The following is a 19,278-nucleotide window of genomic DNA, read 5'->3' as shown; positions in this document are numbered from 1 at the left end:
TGTCCCACGAAGTACCGAATTCCAGTACTGTCCTGTACTCAAGATCAGCTGTGCTATGACACAATATTAAAGATACTGTAATGCTATTCTGTGAGTGGGTTTGTTTATAAATAACGTTTTCCGCTACCAGTCACGATTTTCCTTTATTTATATTTTATATTTTACACGACGCGTTTCGGGAAACGACTCCTATTTTCAAGTGCATTTTTATTTATGTACTATGCCATTTTTTCGTAAGGTTTTGATGTCTGAGGTTTTTACTATTCTGTGAACTTTCTGCAATATATATAAAAAGTACAATTTTTTGTTGATTATCGATCTGTATATATAGTTGGCGAAATTTGAGACAACTTGTACTTGCAGGTTTTTATGGTCCAATTGTGCAGAGAGAAACACATATAAAATATCACACACAAGTTTCTGTGCACTGTATCCATGGAGGATAACAAACTTACATAAACAAACAGTCACAAAGATGTAAAGATGTTTTCAGATGTAGTCAACAGAGTTAATAAGTCTTCGACAGAGTATGATATACTTTTGTACAGAGGGTATTCCTCTTCAGAATTTGGATCATAATTTGCTTAGGTCTGTTTACAGTGGTGGTTATTTCTAAGTGTTACTATTTTTATTTAAGTGTACTGTCAAAGTTTCTGAAGAAATTCACGGATTTACCTTAAAGTCTTTCATTACTATTTTATCTTCATATTTTCTGTTTATGTGAATAAATCCCCATTTCTTCTAACAAATCTATTTTATGCACTTTCTTTAGTCGGTGGAGTACTTTGACATTTTGCGCTGCTATTCCAAGTGTGTGTCTTTGGGTGCTGCTGATGTTTATGTAGGCTTTATGTGCTCTGTGTAACCGGTGTTGAGATCCGATCCTTATAACTGTTTGTTTATGTAAGTTCGTTATTCTCGATCTATACTGTGGTGCAGAAAATGGTGTGTGTTGATTAATATGTGTGAGGCTGCACAAATAGACGATAAGAAAACTGTAGATACAATTCTCCCAAATTTTGCCACTAACTAAACATAAAAAACGATAATCAACTAAAAACAGCGGGGTTTTTGGGTATTGCTGTAGACAACAGAAGACTGTAGAATCTCACGTCGTAAAAATTACGAAAAGGGTGGCTAGTACATAGAGAAAAAGGTACTAGAAAACGGCAATCATTTCTCGAACACGCCGTGGAAATACAAGTAAAAAAAACCGAGACTAGTTGCAGAAAAGTTATTTATAAACAAACCTATTTTCTTCACAGTCGTTGACTTTCATTTCCAGTGGGTCAAATTGGATAAATCTGCGAAATATTATTTAAGATATTATTCCCGTATTACCTCGCTTAAGGAATTATCTGATATAGCTTACTTTATTAAAGAGAATATATTTTTTCATTTAAATATGTATGTGAAAATAAAATACGTCATATTACTGGATATAATAAATGACCGAATATTAATGAGAGCCCCTGTACATGTAGATATCCTTTCTTTCAAGAGGACATTGTTGTATTTTTCTATGACATGTCACCTCAAGCGTTTGGAATCAGGACGGATTGAGGGAGGGCATAAAGCAATTCACAGGAGGGCTGCTGGATTTATTACTGGTAGGTTTGATCATAACGCGAGTGTTACGGAAATGCTTCAGAAACTCGGGTGGGAGTCTCTGGAGGAAAGGAGCCGTTCTTTTCGTGAATCGCTAGTGAGGAAATTTAGAGATCCAGCATTTGAGGCTGACTGCAGTACAGTTTTACTGCCGCCAACTTATATTTCGCAGAAAGACCACAAAGATAAGATAAGTGAGATCAGAGCTCGTGCAGAGGCATATAGACAGTCATTTTTCCCTCGTTCTGTTTGGGAGTGGAACAGGGAGATGCTAGTTGTGCTACGAGGTACCCTCCGCCACGCACCGTATGGTGGATTGCGGAGTATGTATGTCGATGTAGATGTAGATGTGCGCCTGACAGTTAGCAAACTGCTCAAAAATGGTTCAAATGGCTCTGAGCACTATGGGACTTAACATCTTAGGTCATCAGTCCCCTAGAACTTAGAACTACTTAAACCTAACTAACCTAAGGACATCACACACATCCATGCCCGAGGCAGGATTCGAACCTGCGACCGTAGCAGTCCCGCAGTTCCGGACTGCAGCGCCTAGCAAACTGCAAAAAGTGCTCGATTCTGGTAACAGCTGGCATGACTTCGGCGATACAAATCCATAATTGTCATCAGAGTTGTCATAATGATCGCTATTTATGCTGTTACAGATTAATGGCTACAGGTTGCAAATAAGAATTCTCTTTTTTCGCCCGCTGTTCCATCATTTCTCGTCGCTCTTCCTCTACACTCGTCCTTTCCCGATTATGTATGTTCGCTAATAGCCGCGTCATCGAGTGGACTAAACAAGCAACGTAATGGCTTCCTACCTGAGGCATCCGTAATGGTCACTCTTCTACTGGTGTTATTGCCTGTTTTCCTTACAGCATTATCTGCTCTGTTATTCTTCCCGTCTGACAGAATTATATTCTTTCTTGACGCCTTTTGTTATCTCAAACATTCCTTTCTGTCTACATTTAACCCACGAAAGAACCTGAGAGCTGGCGCGGAAGGAGCTATACGATCCTTAAGCGGCGTCCTGCAGGAAGGACATTTATTCGGTTCAAATTGATCTAAAGTAGCGTAACCCCCTATAAAAACGGTCGGGGCGCGACCGATGTTTCCCGCCGGTCTGTACGCGCGCGGCGGATGTTTCTCGTTCGGAGAGTATCGACGCGGCCGGGGCGGCGCTGTCGGCGGCGGCGAGGCGAGCCCTGCTGTCAGTGTGTGCGGCGTCGGCGCGCGGCGTGGTCGTGCAGTGTCTGCCACTCCACACGGTTGTCCGCGAAGCGTGTGTGCGTGAGTGGGATGGTGGCGTGCTGAACTGAGCAGGGCGGCCCAGCTCCACTGACCGGACAGCGGCTGCTGCGCTACAGCCAGACATGATGCCGCAGCCCGAGGCGGCGGTGCTCGCCACGCAGGTACGCAGCCGGAGGCCCGCGGATCGACGCCGCAGCTGCGCTATCGATTATCGCCATGCGCCGCGCGCTCCCCGTGCCGACAATGTGCAGTGTCGCGCAGGCAAAGACCGATTCCCGGAAGTCAAGGAGATGGGCCGCATGCGCTATCCGCGCATCCTAGCTAGCAGACATTCTCCCAAAGGAGAAGGAACTCATACGACATAAATTATCATCAGTAGTAGTCGTAGTAGCAGCAGCAGCTTCTTCATTCTTGTATTACTTTTACAAGGACATCAGACACGTCATGGTATTACACTTAGAGAATAAATATTTCTTGTATACAGGTGTCTGCCTCCATAGGTGCAGTCAGTGCGTCTGACTGCCATGTTTAGGATACGGGTTCTGTTCCCGGTACCGCCAGGGCGTTTTCCTCGGTGGGAGGAATGAATCAGGGTGCACTCCGCGTTGTAATGCCAACTGAGGAGCTACGCGAATGAGAAGGAGCGCCTCCAAGGCCTGGAAAGTTGATAACGGCCGGGAGCCTGCATCCAAATGACGCTGCAAGGGAGGTGACAGCCGGCCGGTGTGGCCGTGCGGTTCTAAGGCGCTTCAGCCTGGAACCGCGTGACCACTACGGTCGCAGGTTCGAATCCTGCCTCGGGCATGGATGTGTTTGACGTCCTTAGGTTAGTTAGGTTTACGTAGTTCTAAGTTCTAGGGGACTGATGACCTCAGATGTTAAGTCCCATAGTGCTCAGAGCCATTTGAGCCAGGGAGGTGACAACGGCAGCCACTGGTCGTCGCTTTGCCCTGTGGGCCTGATCGCGAAGTGGTTCTAGAATGCTGTTTATCATAAAATCCTTTTCAGTTTCTGTGATTCAGTTTTCGGTTTATTTTTTTTTTTTTTACAGATGTTTGTACCATTCGCTACTACTACTACTACTGCTACTGTTGTCAATTTTACTAGGCTATTCGACATAATGTGCCATTACGAACTAACAGTATAAGACATACTTAACGTACGCAGGTATTTACACACTTACAGGTCTAATGGTTCAAATGGCTCTGAGCACTATGCGACTTAACATCTCTGGTCATCAGTCCCCTAGAACTTAGAACTACTTAAACCTAACTAACCTAATGACATCATACACATCAATGCCCTAGGCAGGATTCGAACCTACGACCGTAGCAGTTGGTTCCGGACTGAAGCGCCTAGAACCGCTCGGCCACCGCAGCTTGCTCTTACAGGTCTAATTTGGCAAGAATGGTGACCTTACAGTGGGAAGCACCACGGCGTTTGCTTGAAGTTATTTAGAGAATATGCTTAGATCTATAGTTAAGCTGGCTAGGCCGCATAAAAACTCATACAGCAGGTGAAGAATGTCTTTGCTATTCACACAGTATACATGAGGCGTTTAGGAATTGTTTCAATTTTCAGAAATCCAAGTGCAAAGGTAGCACAAGGACAAGAGCATTACCAGTAGTGCTCGTAACATGAGATGACAGACTAGAGATTCCATGGATTACCTTAAATCAGGACAGCCTGGGGGAGATCAGAATCACCATCCTACCGAATATAACACCAGCCTGTTAACTTGGTTCAGTATGTATTGCCGAGTCGTGCTTATGTTCTTGCGAAGGTGTTATATCATGATGTACTACTGCTACACAGTTCATTTGTTTCCCAACACCAGTCACTGCACACAAAGCACATAATCTCAGCTGATACAAAGACCACGACAGTGATCTTTTATTTCCATTTTGGTTGCGCGACTTTCCATTTGTTTGCCTGAAAAACTGATTCAGTGTCCCTCCAAAATGACCTCAAAATGCTGATAATCTGTATAATGTAGAATTTTTTTGTAATATTTTCAAGAAAAAAAGATTGTTATTACATATTTTTCTAAACTCCCTACCTTGTTTTTCTAACTTTTCCGTCACTTTATATATTACTTAACAATTTAGTTGCAAACTGGCTTTCAAAATTTATTTGTTTTAGTGCTCTTTAATCTGCTTAAGCAATTTATTGTATAATTTTAATTCCTGGTGGAAGATATCGAGTATTATATTGCTCCACGTGCAAAATACTCTGCCTCACATGGTAAAGTGTGTGACAGACAGTGATATTTGTTGTTTATGTGTTAAGATCCTTCCATTCATTGGTGGAACGTGGGAAGAAATTATTCGCTCTCTGCAAAAGTGCATAGTAGCAGACGCGAAACATCCGAAGCTTTAACAGCTGTAATGTTCCAAGTAGGTTTATGTTGATACATCAAACTTTTTTCTCGAGTGTGCTTGCCTTTTTGATGTTTTCGTATTTCCTTTGCACTGTCGCAGGAACCAAGATTAGCGTGAAACCATTAGCACGATTTTTGTTGTATACGTTGGATACCCTCTGTTAGCCTAGCTTATCGTTGAATTATGCTTTTAATTCGCTGTGACTTTGCCCTTTCCCCACAGCCATGCCCCTATTTCTTACAGCGTCGTACACAGCATGTTCGTTCAGCGCCGACGCGTGACTTCGCGTGTCGGCGCTTAATAATATAGCTGTGAAGAGATCCCACTAATCATCGCTGCTGTCATCGCCGGCCGTTCGGTTACGAGTTATTCCCTTCCGACCCACTTTCGCCAGTTCTTTCCATGGCTGCTGCTTCTGCTGACAGAGCGTTGGTGACTTGGGCGTGCAACAACGCTTCGGTTCGCGTCGCGTTCAGACCACGCCGTGCTCGACTCTCATTGTGTTTCTCCATTGAAACTGGTCTATTTGCACTGCAAGCTTCTGCAGACACCGACCATGCCACGTTACTCTAGTAACGGAGAATGGCATTCGTCAAAGAACTGTGCTGGAATTCGCTCATAAAATTACAACAGGACTTACGATACATATTATGACAAACACCTACGCGTACCACCCTGTAAGCAGCCCCTACTTCATCGCTTTTATATTTGTCTGGTACTTCCTATTGTCTGGCTGGTTAGAAAAATTAGGCATCGGACATCAATAAGTAGCCAGATTTAAATGGTGAACTGACTCCCAAGGTATGTGTTGTGGTCTTCAATCCTGAGACTGGTTTGATGCAGCTCTCCATGCTACTCTATCTTGTGCAAGCTTCTTCATCTCCCAGCACCTACTGCAACCTACATCCTTCTGAATCTGCTTAGTGTAGTCATCTCTTGGTCTCCCTCTACGATTTTTAACCTCCATGCAGCCCTCCAATACGAAATTGGTGATCCCTTGATGCCTCAGAACATGTCCTACCAATCGATCCCTTCTTCTGGTCAAGTTGTGCCACAAACTTCTCTTCTCCCCAATCCTGTTCAATACTTCCTCATTAGTTATGTGATCTACCGATCTAATCTTCAGCATTCTTCTGCAGCACCACATTTAGAAAGCTTCTATTCTCTTCTTGTCAAAACTATTTATCGTCCATGTTTCACTTCCATACATGGCTACACTCCATACAAATACTTTCAGAAATGACTTCCTGACACTTAAATCTATACTCGATGTTAACAAATTTCTCTTCTTCAGAAACGCTTTCCTTGCCATTGCCAGTCTACATTTTATATCCTCTCTACTTCGACCATCATCAGTTATTTTGTTCCCCAAATAGCAAAACTCCTTTACTACTTTAAGTCTCTCATTTCCTAATCTAATTCCCTCAGCATCAGCCAACTTAATTCGACTACATTCCATTATCCTCGTTTTGCTTTTGTTGATGTTCATCTTATATCCTGTTTTCAAGACACTATCCATTCCGTTCAACTGCTCTTCCAAGTCCTTTGCTGTCTCTGACAGAATTACGATGTCATCGGCGAACCTCAACATTTTGATTTCTTCTCCATGGATTTTAATACCTACTCCGAATTTTTCTTTTGTTTCCTTCATTGCTTGCTCAATATACAGATTGAATAACATCGGGGAGAGACTACAACCCTGTCTCACTCCCTTCCCAACCACTGCTTCCCTTTCATGTCCCTCGACTCTTGTAACTGCCATCTGGTTTCTGTACAAATTGTAAATAGTCCCAAGGTATATGGGTGAATAATTAAAGTTCTAACCGTGGGCCTAGGCCGCACGACTTATCTATTCTCCCACACTGTCCTATGATCCTTTCCCTTCGAAAATATTTTCATTAATAATGAAGAGGTTGTAATATGTGAACTCGTTTGTACGACATACGTAATTTTATTCCACTTTAAATTCGTGTATCACACCCTTACTGGTTCTGATTGCACTCACTCTTCAATTGTCGTCACTCATTTATCACGAGCCTGTATCAGTTGACCATTCACTGTTCATTACTGTACGATCGCCCTTTCATTGCGAAACAATTCCCTTGATATGTAATCCTAATCTGAGCTTCAAAATCTCACTTTGCTCACTCACCTACGCGTTCTACTTACTCTTTAAGTCTGATGCGACTGTCAGTAGAATCCTTCAAAAAAACTAATTCACTTTTTTACGCACTTTGCTCGGAGCGCGAGCTCCCTGGACCCACCCTGAAGGCTTGCTCACGTTCGACGGACTCACGCCTTTGCGCCAAAAGATCTCCGGGGCGTTCTAGAACGATGGGGCATCCCCGCCAGCGATGCCGCTGCGCTGTAGCGAAGGGGCGTAAGGGTAGATTCGATCCTTCAAGTAATCTGTACTCTTACAATCTCAAGCACAGCCACAGTTATGGTTGTGACATATACTTTAGTAGCTTGATTACCTGGCGTCGTCTAGGCACATTTCAACAACTTCTACAATGTTTTGTGATGCCTTCACTTCATATGCATTTCCAGATTCTTTCCCAATAATTCGACAAAGGTGGATTTAATCATCGTTAGAACTGTTATTGGTCAGCGTATTGATCCTGGAAACTACAAATACAACTCTGATGTCGATACTTTTCTGTTATTTCTACAGGTTACACCTTTCCCACCACCATATGCGCTCCTAACGTACTATGTATGCCCCCCCCCCCCTCCCCCCACAGTATTTTTTTCTAGCTAGTAAGTCATATACAATAAGTATCAAGTTTTGTTGAAAACGTGTGATAAACAGCTGTATACACGTTCACTTACAGTCCCCTTCTCGCTCTTCGAGTGCTCGGGGAGTCTTATACCCACAATTTTTTCCTCTTTATGAAGTCGTAGAAGCACAAAAGTTTAGTTGAAGTTGCTCCACAAATGTCAGTGTTCCTATCCCTCCTACCCCCCCCCCCCCCCCATACGTATCCTTTAGATGTATAATTCATGCAGTTTCTTTTTCCTTCGAACTATTCAGTCATCTTTGTTCTATGTTTCTGCAGAAATTTCTCAAGGCATTCCTGAGTTACGCGCACTTGATCGTGTTACCCCTACAGTATTATTTTACAAATAGCAGTTCATGTGTGAACCAGTTTTGGTTGAGATTGCTCGAGGAGTTTCAGAGTTGGGCGTGGCCATAGATTATTGGAGGTAATGCGGCCGTGCGTTCTCCTCCAACATTATCCATCCGTTTCTTAGGGAGGTCAACGGCTTCGCGTGGAGTGGAAAGCACGGTGTTGTTTGGCACCTACACACAGTACTGTCAGACGAGAAAGTTAAGTTCCAGAAATAAAATTCTGCGACTGACAAAAGTTTGGTTGAAATTGCTCCACATATGCTAGTGTTTCCACCCCCATCTCCACCCCCACCCCTAGATGTACGCTGTTCTGGACGGTTATGAGACGAAAAAAATGCGGAGAATGAAACAGTAACTGGAAAATAGGCTATTCTTCTTTAAAAAAAACTGCAAGAGCCTCCCAGAGACGGTTCTTTCTATTCGACGAGTGGATCCCCATCGATAGTATCTTTGGCGTTAACCCATGATATGAAAATTTTAAGATCCAGTACATTCAGAAAATGTTTGTCAAGCCTGCCGATCAGGGACTGAGTACGTCATTTTTATCAACTTTGTGGTCAGAGTCTTATGACAGAAACGTGTTGTACCCCCAGAATTCTATCAAACTATCTGCTACCAACGGCATTTATTGAGTTTAGGTTTGTTGTCGGTTCAAAAAAGACACAACTGTGCGAGAAAAAAATTTTTGGGATCTTTTAAGATTACATCCGTACAAAATGTGGTTGAGAAGGTTCTCACGTTTCAGCAACAAATGTCATTCAACAAGACAACTGCGAATTAGTTATTTACATATCCATGTGCCATGTTCGTACTGCTACTCCACTAAGATGTGCAACGTATCAACTAATTAAATAAGCCTCGACAATTGAGGTCATTCGTATTTCTAGTGTTACATCTACGAGCACTACTGACGCTTTTATATTGTGACATGTTGCTAGCGAAAAACTGTTGGTAAACAGTTGTCTGCAGGAGGACATAGGACATATACCATATGTCATCTTTCTTGCACGTTTTGTGCAATGAATACTTTGTGTAAATGGGTCTATCATAGACGATTAATGAATGGAAGTCACCAAAGCAAATCAACTTTGTGATATTTTATCGCCGAAATCAGCTTTAACAGGCGCATCGAAGGTAACAGATTTAAAAGCGCCGTAGGATCTATGTTGCACATCGTTTTCAAGTTATCATCAATGCAAACATTCAGAAGGTTTTAAAACAGTTTCGTACATGCCTGTATTGCTTTTCACCGGTGCTCTAATGTATGAAAGTTATTGTTTTCTAAGTTAATTTTCTGTCTGTTTAAAAATAGTTCATTCAGTAATTTTACTGGAAATATCGTCATTGTTCCTGTTGGTGCATTTTTGGCAGAGAGAACTTTTTATCACTTCGTCAAGCTGAGGGTTATTTTTATTGACCAATTAGAGTAGTTGTGGATCTAATATTGAGCTCTGCGGGACGCCTGTGGTGAGTTGTACTCAGTCGGAAGATTATTTGTGATCTATAACAGTTGGAGCTGACTGCCGTGCACACAGCTTTCTGTTAGTAAAATAAGAACTGAATTAGTAATTAGTCCTAACTGCACATTCAATAGACTGAAATTCCGTTCTCTAGAAGAGAATATTGCAGTTTGCCTAGTCATTAACATTAGATAGATCAGAAGGAATTCTTATTTGTAGTACTCCGTACCTTCTCCATTATTTCAACACTCACAGTCGATTAGTGTACGATTACTGTGGTGTAGTCGCTGACGGTATGATGAACTTTAAGACGAATAAAATCGCAAATAGCGGAGCTACAGCGAACAAAAGAGGCCGAGATGCAAATGCTAGTTCCCGTCGAGGAAAGTGAAACTCGTTTCCTCGCGGTTCCTTTCTCCACGGCGCTGTTATGTAGGTTGCCGTGTCTGCTCACAGCGCGTTCTTTTGCCAGATAGCTTTCCAGTAATACCTTTTCTATGCGCTTTCTGAGTAGATGGACTTTTTTTCTTCTCTGCGGTATTCACAACTCCGGAACAAACCGATCTCGTGACCTCTGAGCAGCATCGACCGCCGCCTTGGCAGCAAACGACAGGCCGTCCAATATGCCGAGTAATCTCAGATCCTTGTCAGGGGCCAAAAACGCCGAAGCAGTCCCTTCGCGTGTCCAGCATTTTGCCGTCTTCTTGATTCCTTCTGTGTTTTACATTCACTGTTTTGTTAGAGGAAGATGACAATAATTGTGTTTCCGCTCAAGCAAGTAGTATTCCTTGAAGTTAGCCTAACAATCTGCATGCATGTAGCGCAGATGTGAAAAACACACTATCTGATCAAAAGTGCCAGGACACCCCTATGTAATGCGGAGTTGACTACTAGATGTCACGCGAGTCGTACCTGCCAGTATGAAAGTAGGCGGGGAGTATTGCGTTGTCAGTGGAGAAGCATTGACAGCAGAATGGGTAGGTCTGGAAATCTCGATGACCTCGAACATAGACTAGTCGTTCGTTGTGGCGTGAGTAACAAAACCATCAGGGACACTTCCAAAGATGCCCATATCGACTGTTGGTGATGTGACTGTGAAGTAGGAGCAAGGAATAGCCCGATCTAATTGCTCTCCCCTCCACTGCCTTTCCCACTCGTTCTCGCGTTCGCCCAGCCCCCTCCCTCTCCTTTTTTCTATGTCCCGTTATTCCATCGGCTCCCCCTCTCTTTTCCTTTCCTCCCCCTCCCCCCCGCATCGTTCCGAGTCCTCTCTTCCCCTTCCCCCCTCTCTGCCGCTGTGTCGACTGTATAGCGCTGTTTAGAGTGAGTGTTCAGTGTTGTGCGTCCCCTGTCTGTATTGCGAACAGCCACCATACTGTCGCTAATTGTGTAAACTTATCTCGTGCCAACAGAAACCAGACTGTCGCCGTGTTATTTAAATTCTGCCAAGGGAAATCACCGGAGGCAATCATTTGTGGACTTCAAAGGGCTGGCAGCAGTCCGGCTATAAAGAAGTCTGTGTAAATAATTTAGTAGAATGGGGTTCAGTGATAGAGCAGCTCTTTATAAGGCACAAATTTCTGTAGTCAGTGCTGAGCGACGATTGAGGTGATGTAAAGAGCCACTATACACTGTGGCAATCTGATGGAAGGGTTTGGGTTTGGCGGATGCCTGGAAAATGTTGCCTGTCTTCATGCGTAACGCCAAAGGAGGAGGCAGTGTTACGGCGAAGGGGTGTTTTTCGTTGTTAGTGTCTGGTCTGTTATCATGCTTACAAAAATGCTATATGCGGAATGGTATGAACACATTCTTCAGCATTGTGTCTTACGTACAGTAGAGGAACAGTTTGCAGACTATGAGTGTACAGTGACCAGTGAAAACATTATGACCATCTACCTTCTGTCTATATAAACCCATCGAGGCGATAGCAACGTCACTTCGCCATGAATGACTGCTAGTCAGACACAGGGAGGGTACATGTAGTATCAGTCAGCGTACTCTTCGTTTGTAGAATGGGAAAGGCGCGTCGTCTATCTGAGTTTGGCCGATGGCAGATCGTGATGGCCCGGAGGCTCGGCTCGAGCGTTCCGGAAACTGCACGATTTGTCGGGTGTTCGAGGAGTGATGTAGGGCGAAACCAAGGTGAAACCACGTCCAGACGTCGTGGGTTTGGGCGGCCACTCCTCATTACAGACGTCGGACGTCGTAGGCTGGACAGGCTGGTAAAACAAGACAGGCGGCGAGCTGTGTGGGAACTTACATTAGACTTTGATGCTGGCCAGAGCACAAGTATATCTGAACACACGGTGCAGTGAACACCCCTAACGGTGGACCTCCGCAGCCAATGACCCGTGCACGTACCAATGTTAACACCACGACATTGGCAGCTACGACTAAAATGGGCACGTGACCTTCTGCACTGGATGTTGGCGCAATGGCAATGCGTTGCATGATATGATGAATCCCGGTACCTTCTTCATCATGGTGATGGGAGGACGCGAATCCGCAGAGGAAAAGCTACTTGACACCTGTACTATGGGAAGGACACAAGTTGGCGGCGGCTCCGTTATGCTCTGGGGAACATTCACGTGGGCATCCATGGCTCCAGTGGAACGAATGCAAAGCACCATGACGACCAAGGAGTACCGCATAGTGCTTGCAGACCACGTACAACCCTTCATGACGATCGTGTTTCCTGACGGCATTAGCATTTTTCAGTAAGATAATGCGCTATGTCACAAGGTCAAGAGCGTGATGGAGTGTTTCGATGAACACAGTGGGGAGTTCCAGCGGATGTGCTGGCCCCCAACTGAACCAGATCGAACACATCTAGAATATGACTGAACGTGACGTCGGGTCTCATCGCACCCCTCACTGGAATTCACGGGAATTCGGTGACTTTTGTGTACAGATGTGGTGCTAACTCCCTCCAGCGACCTACCAAGGCTTCATTGCTTCTATGCCATGACGCGTTGCGGCTGTTATCTTTGCCAACTGTCGACATACTGGCTGTTAAGCAGGTGGTCGTAATAATATAGCTGATCAGTGTATAAGCATTTGTTCGGCAGTGCTTTGTAGACAATAGCATCGGTGAAATGGACTGGCCTGCCCAGAGTCGCAACATGAATCCAACGGAACACCTTTGGGTTGAATTAGACAGCCGATTTCGTTCCTTACGCAAGCGTCCATCACTATACTCTCCGGTTTCGGCCCTTGAGAAAAAAATCAGCTGCCATTACTCCACAAACATTCGGACTCCTCACTGAAAGCGTCTCCAGCAGAGTTCAAGACGTCGTTTAGGCTAATGGTGGAGGACACACACCATATTAATTTCTACTAATAGCTGTCCAGATGCTTTTGATCAGTTGGTGTATCAGGAGACTTTAATGGCTATCATCATTACCAACTACTATACATTCTTTGCTGGATAACGACGTTCTCCAGACTTCTCTTATTCTTCAGCCCTACGCATCCATCCTTGCATGTTTCCTAATGTCATCTGCCAGCCTAATGTTCAGTGCCCATCTCGGTCGTTTTTTCTTTATTGTAACGCAGCAAAGAGCTTCCTTGGCCCATGTATCTCCATTACAATGGCTACGTGATGCGCCCATCTCAATTTTTAATTTACAGTGTCATCCACTCCAGTCTCTTCTCCGGTCCATTTCCCTGTTCTCGTGTCTCTCCCAACAAATCTTCCTTCAGTCCTTCTTCAGACTGAAGCATGCCCCCACTCGAATACACCTGACTCCAATCGCATTGCGTCACACTCACTGGTCACACGCTTCTGCAACGTCTGCACATTATAGACTGGTTGGGTATACCCAGTAGCATTTCATGTCCCAATAGCCAGAAATTCAACGGATTCAGGTCCGGTGAACGGATAGGCCATTCTAGCGGACCTCCTCGATCGTTGCGATGAAGGTACTGTCTCAAAATTCGTAGAAAATGGGATGGTGCCCAATCATTCAGACACCACAGTTGTCCTTCTACAAGGGTAACGTTCTTCAGTAGCACTGGTAACCCATCGCACCGAAATCGGTGATACACAGTACCTGCTAATCTGTTTGGTAGAATGTGTAGCCGTATGAGTCTGTCACTGACAATTCCAGCCCATACATTAATAATTAAACGATCATGTATTCTCACCTCCATGATTGCTCAATGATTTGGAACTGCGTATTATGGTGATTTACTATGACATCTCTTGTGAATCCTGCGTCAACTGTAAATAAAATGCGGGGTGTAAACTTCGAATCTTCATATCTCAACAGGTATTAGTTTCGGGACATATAGGGACTTCGCTTCTAGTTTCGACCAGCAGGGGTATGTGACAGGGCTGGCCGCGGTGGCCGACCGGTTATAGGCGCTTCAGTTCGGAACCGCGCGACTGCTACGGACGCAGGTTCGAATCCTGACTCGGGCATGGATGTGTGTGATGTCCTTAGGTTCGTTAGGTTTAAGTAGTTCTAAGTTCTAGGGGACTGATGACGTTAGATCTTAAGTCCCATAGTGTTCAGAGCCATTTGAACAATTTTTGGGTGCTACACCCTGCATTCATCTCTGCATTGCTCGCTAAGCAGTCCTCATTATTTTTTTCATTAAAAGTGTGCGTCTGAGCGCCTGTCTGATATAAATGAAAACTGCAAAACTGCTGATAAACATTGGTTATAGTATTTCCATTTCAGAAAGGTCAGAAACTTGGCTTTGAAGACTATTTAGGTTATCTTAAAGGAACTTCTGGTTGTTTTTAGTGGTATTTGTACATCTTTACCTCTGCATCCAGCCATCGTCTTCACTTGAACAACAGTACTTACAATCGATGGCTGTACATACAATTAAATACAGTTCCACTCTACTACAGTTAGTCGCTGTTACTCGTTTATTACGAATTAAAGAAAACTATTGAATATTTCGGCTCTTTTCAGAACACTATAGACGGAACACAAAGTTGTCAGAGCATTATAGACGGAATGCAAAGTTGTATTGTTGGACTAATACGCGGGCAGGTGGAGGTGGAGGTGGAGGCGGTGGAAATCGGCCGTGGCCTTATTAAAGGGACCTAACCAACATTCGCCTCGTTGGAACTATGGAAATGACGTATTACCTGAACCTTAATGGCTGGACAGGGATTTTAGCCCTGTTCCTTCCCATAGAAAACCAGTATCTTAGCTAGTGCACCTCCTCAGGCAGTAGTTTATTATGAGGGGCGCACAGGACGTTGTGAATGTGGTGGGGTCCGTTGGAGAAAGAAATACGATAGTTACGCCCAGTATCGCAAGTTTCAACGGTGTGCTTGTGTGACTTGCTGCTGAAGTTATAACCTCTGAACAAAAATATTCCGTAACCTCCCTACAGAAAAAATATAATTATTTATATCATTCACATGCTGCGTACCCTAGTAACAGATAAATGAATTCCGCAACCTACCTATAATACAATGTGACTAATCTCTCAATAAAAAATTGTCGCTCACTTATAACCTTTCAATAATGACTGTGAATTTACACTGGTAAATTTAGGACGTCAGCAGTGCTGCGTCATGGCCCTGAAAATACATTCTGAATAAATTGAAAAATCTTACCTCAATTAGGTCGCCGGATAACGCGTATATATCTGCTCCTATAAGAAATTTTTCTGGCGCAGCTCTGTGCAATGCTGCCCGATAGATTTGTCATGTATAACAAGAAACAAATGATTTTTCCTTTCAACAATCGGGATGACCACGGATTGGAGAAATTAGTAAATTCTTTAAATTGAAATGAATGATTGTCAAAAGTTACTTTTTATGACAAAGATTATTATTAAGAGATTTTTTTAAACATTTACATGGGACTTGATATAACATTACTACATATGGGCGAGGCTGCTTTTACCTTATACTACAACGCTCAGGCTCCGCCATCGCTCCACCACGACCGGCCCAGCCAACACGATACACCAGACTGCTCGCTAGCAACTACTTACTCATAACACACAGTTTCTACTGCAGTCAACACTGCTCTTTGGTCTGAGATTCTCTTATAGCTTACATATCGCAGGCAGCGCGCGAGCAATCCATCGAAATTACATCTGCTCGAGTGCGCTAGCAACAAATTCCTTAATCATGGACCTCTTACAAAGTGAGTCCGTTACTTTCATCATTCGTTTTCACTTCTGTGGCAACGAAATTTCGTGAGGGTAGCATTGTGCACATCTGCCGCCTCGAATGGTAGCGTCCACACATTCCAGCATTGCTGAACTCACAGCCGTGTGCCGCCGGCCGGTAGACCGGAGAGATCGGACAGGTTTGCGCGACCTTGTTGCGATGATGACAGACGCCTCGCCCAACGATTCATAGTGCATTTGTTCACTGCCAGGTCTCCGCAGACATTCTGCAATGGCCTGTGAATATCCGCAATGCTTCGGTTCCCCTGAAAAAAAAAAAAAAAAAAAAAAAAAAATTACCTCAGTGACAACTTTCTGCTTGGAAAGCATCTCCATCACAGATGCCATTTTGAAGGCTACGTATCGCGCCGCCACCTATCGCAACTTCATGAAACTATAGGGGCTGAAACCGAAATGTTCCACGATGTCCCACAACAAATTCTGCATTTTTTCGATCGATACTGGTCGAAAAAAAATGTGTTGCATTACTTCTTCAACGCCTCTCATGTGAAGCGTTTCTGCACAACCTTCCCAATGAGGTTTATCGGTACATAGGTGTAGATTTGCACGGTGTGTGTTTCACAATTCATATTACAGGTTTCTAGAGGTTGTAGAGTTCTGATAAGGATCTCATCTCTGGAAATGGTGTAAAATGATGTAAAATAAATTTTAAAATCTGACCACTTTCAACTCTATTGCTTCACGGTACGTACACAAACTAAGAAGAGGGCGCCGTTGTCAATCCCTTGATGTAATGTTTCCTTGTTTACAGTCACTGCTCCAGCGTTCTTCCCACTTGCCAGCCGCCTATTGTGACCGAGCGGTTCTAGGCGCTTCGGTCTGGAACAGCGCGACCGCTACGGTCGCACATTCGAATCCTGCCTCGGGCATGGATGTGTGTGATGTCCTTAGGTTAGTTAGGTTTAAGTAGTTCTAAGTTCTAGGGGACTGATGACCTCAGATGTTAAGTCCCATAGTGCTCAGAGCCATTTGAACTATGATGTCGCTCCCGCGTAATTTGCTCGTGCCATTCACGGACATATTATTCGAACGTAGGGGCCTACAACGAAAAATGAGTAGGTTGAGGAGGACGAACTACTTGACCATCACGGTCGCCAGATTTAATTTCTTCGATTTTTTCTTATGGGTCCACATGAAGTCTGGACGCTAATGACCTCACCGTTTAGAGCCCTAAAAGACCAGTCACATCACAGTGCATGTTGTTGTTGTGGACTTCAGTCCTGAGACTGGTTTGATGCAGCTCTCCACGCTACTCTATCCTGTGCAAGCTGCTTCATCTTCCAGTACGTACTGCAGCCTACATCCTTCTGAATCTGCTTAATGCATTCATCTCTTGGTCTCCCTCTACGATTTTTACTCTCCACGCTGCCCTCCAGTACTAAATTGGTGATCCCTTGATGCCTCAGAACATGTCCTACCAACCGATCTCTTCTTCTAATCAAGTTGTGCCACAAACTCCTCCCCAATTCTATTCAATACCTCCTCATTAGTTACGTGATCTACCCATCTGATCTTCAGCATTATTCTGTATATGAATAGTCTTATACGAGTATATGAGCTCAGTGAGTACCGTGAAGCGAGAGATTTGAAAGTATGAAGGCTTTCACGACCGGATGACATTGCCGCTGATAAATCTTTTGGAGTATAAGGTCGTTGTCCAAGAAACTCTTCTGTTCCTGTTTCGTCCAGAACCGCGCTGGACATCTTCAGAGGCGTTGCTCGTCCGTTGAATCTTACCGACTCATGACTTAACGGTGGAACAATGCCTCTGAAGATGTCGAACGCAGTTCTGTACAAAACGTTAGGAACAGAAGAGTTTCGTAGACCACGACATTGTACCCCGAAAAGTTTACTGGCAACGATTTGAAAGCGATCCGATCTTGAAAATTATCTTACATCCAAACGGTACATTTCCGATCATGGGTTCCTCATCAAAACTTAATCTATCTATTAAATACCTTCTACAATCCCGAAGCTTGTAACAGGAACTGTGAAACACACTGCAAATTGTGTCCTCGGAGTCTTTCACGGTAGCATGCTCTACACGCCGCGTCCGACTGAATGACATCAAATGGCGCACAAGAAAGCGGTTGTGAACCCGTTAGCACAAAGGATCACTATTATTTCTGACGACGACCATGTAGACCCTAAATTTCAGCATCTGAGTAGCGTGTTCAGAGAAAATGGTTACAGGTAGGGAGAGATTGCAAAAGCTTCGGAATGCCACCGACGAAAGAGGTCCCGTGAATTGACGGAAGAGGCCAAGCCATCTGCATTCCTTCATATATTGGAGCAGCTATTAGCAACACAGGACGCGTACTGAAGGGATATATGGACTGATACCAGTGTTCCGGCCCTCCTACAGGATAAGATACATGTTATGTCTCGTTAAAGACAACGTAGGTCTTCGAGTTCCTGGCATGTATGCTGATCCCCGTGAATATGGTAGCATTAACATAGATCAAAATATTCGTTGAACATTGCGTAGAAAACGGGCATAAAATACAATTTGCAAAGACGAGACTTTTGGCTCAAACACCATCATTTTGGGATTCACAAAAGAATCTGCCGAAATTAGAATAATCAGCGTTTTAACAGAGACCAGGGGTAAGCACTTAATAAGACATGGGGAGGGGGGCTTTAGACATTGATTGAAAGCAAAGACGTGGGCTTTACGCTTCTCGAGACGCGGGGGCGGAAGTTCCAAAGGCTCCGGCCGCTGGCAACACCTGTCACTCGGTCCAGCAGCGGGACGAAGCTTCTAGGAGCTGCCCATGTTGCATTTCACGCATGCGTCACTCCGGTCCTCTCAGGAAGGTTCCAGACGCTGTCATGCATCTGTATAAGCAGACCACCGTTCCATCCCCGGCAGTCAGTAGTTTTAACTCCTCATGAAGATGGCGGAAAGCTCTGGTATTTTATTCGAAAAAAAGTGGTTCAAATGGCTCTGAGCACTATGGGACTTAACATACGAGGTCATCAGTTCCCTAGAACTTAGAAGTACTTAAACCTAAGTAACCTAAGGACATCACACACATCCATGCCCGAGGCAGGATTCGAACCTGCGACCGTAGCGGTCGCGCTGTTCAGGACCGAGGCGCCCAGAACCGCTCGGACACACCGGCCGGCATTTTATTCGAAATGACGCGGCTTGTAAACCGAGAAGATTTTCTTGAACCCTGTAAACAAATATTAAAATTTTGTGACTAATTTCCTAAGCGGAATATCGTTCAGTTCAGGAAACGCTTCCTACAGCTTTGTTTAGTGTGTTTAGAATACT

At 44.2% G+C, this 19,278-nt stretch overlaps 1 protein-coding gene across 4 annotated transcripts in view; it reads left to right on the top strand.

The window, feature by feature from the left end:
* The window catches only part of LOC126354991 (enhancer of filamentation 1), a 685,921-nt gene that overhangs the window by 203,217 nt on the left and 463,426 nt on the right, over positions 1-19,278 (top strand). For 2 of the 4 annotated variants that reach the window (XM_050005097.1, XM_050005093.1), the window contains exon 1: positions 2,819-3,020. The exons of the other annotated variants lie outside the window; for them this stretch is intronic. In XM_050005097.1, the coding sequence (XP_049861054.1) occupies positions 2,982-3,020 (39 nt within the window). In that variant the 5' untranslated portion in view covers positions 2,819-2,981. Of the gene's footprint in view, positions 1-2,818; positions 3,021-19,278 lie in introns of those variants that run through there. 4 annotated transcript variants of the gene reach the window in all.

The sequence above is a fragment of the Schistocerca gregaria genome, chromosome 3 (assembly GCF_023897955.1).
Source record: "Schistocerca gregaria isolate iqSchGreg1 chromosome 3, iqSchGreg1.2, whole genome shotgun sequence".
Lineage (NCBI taxonomy): Eukaryota > Metazoa > Arthropoda > Insecta > Orthoptera > Acrididae > Schistocerca > Schistocerca gregaria.
Note: the sequence above shows the minus strand (reverse complement) of the source record. Positions and strands in the feature narration are given on the sequence as shown.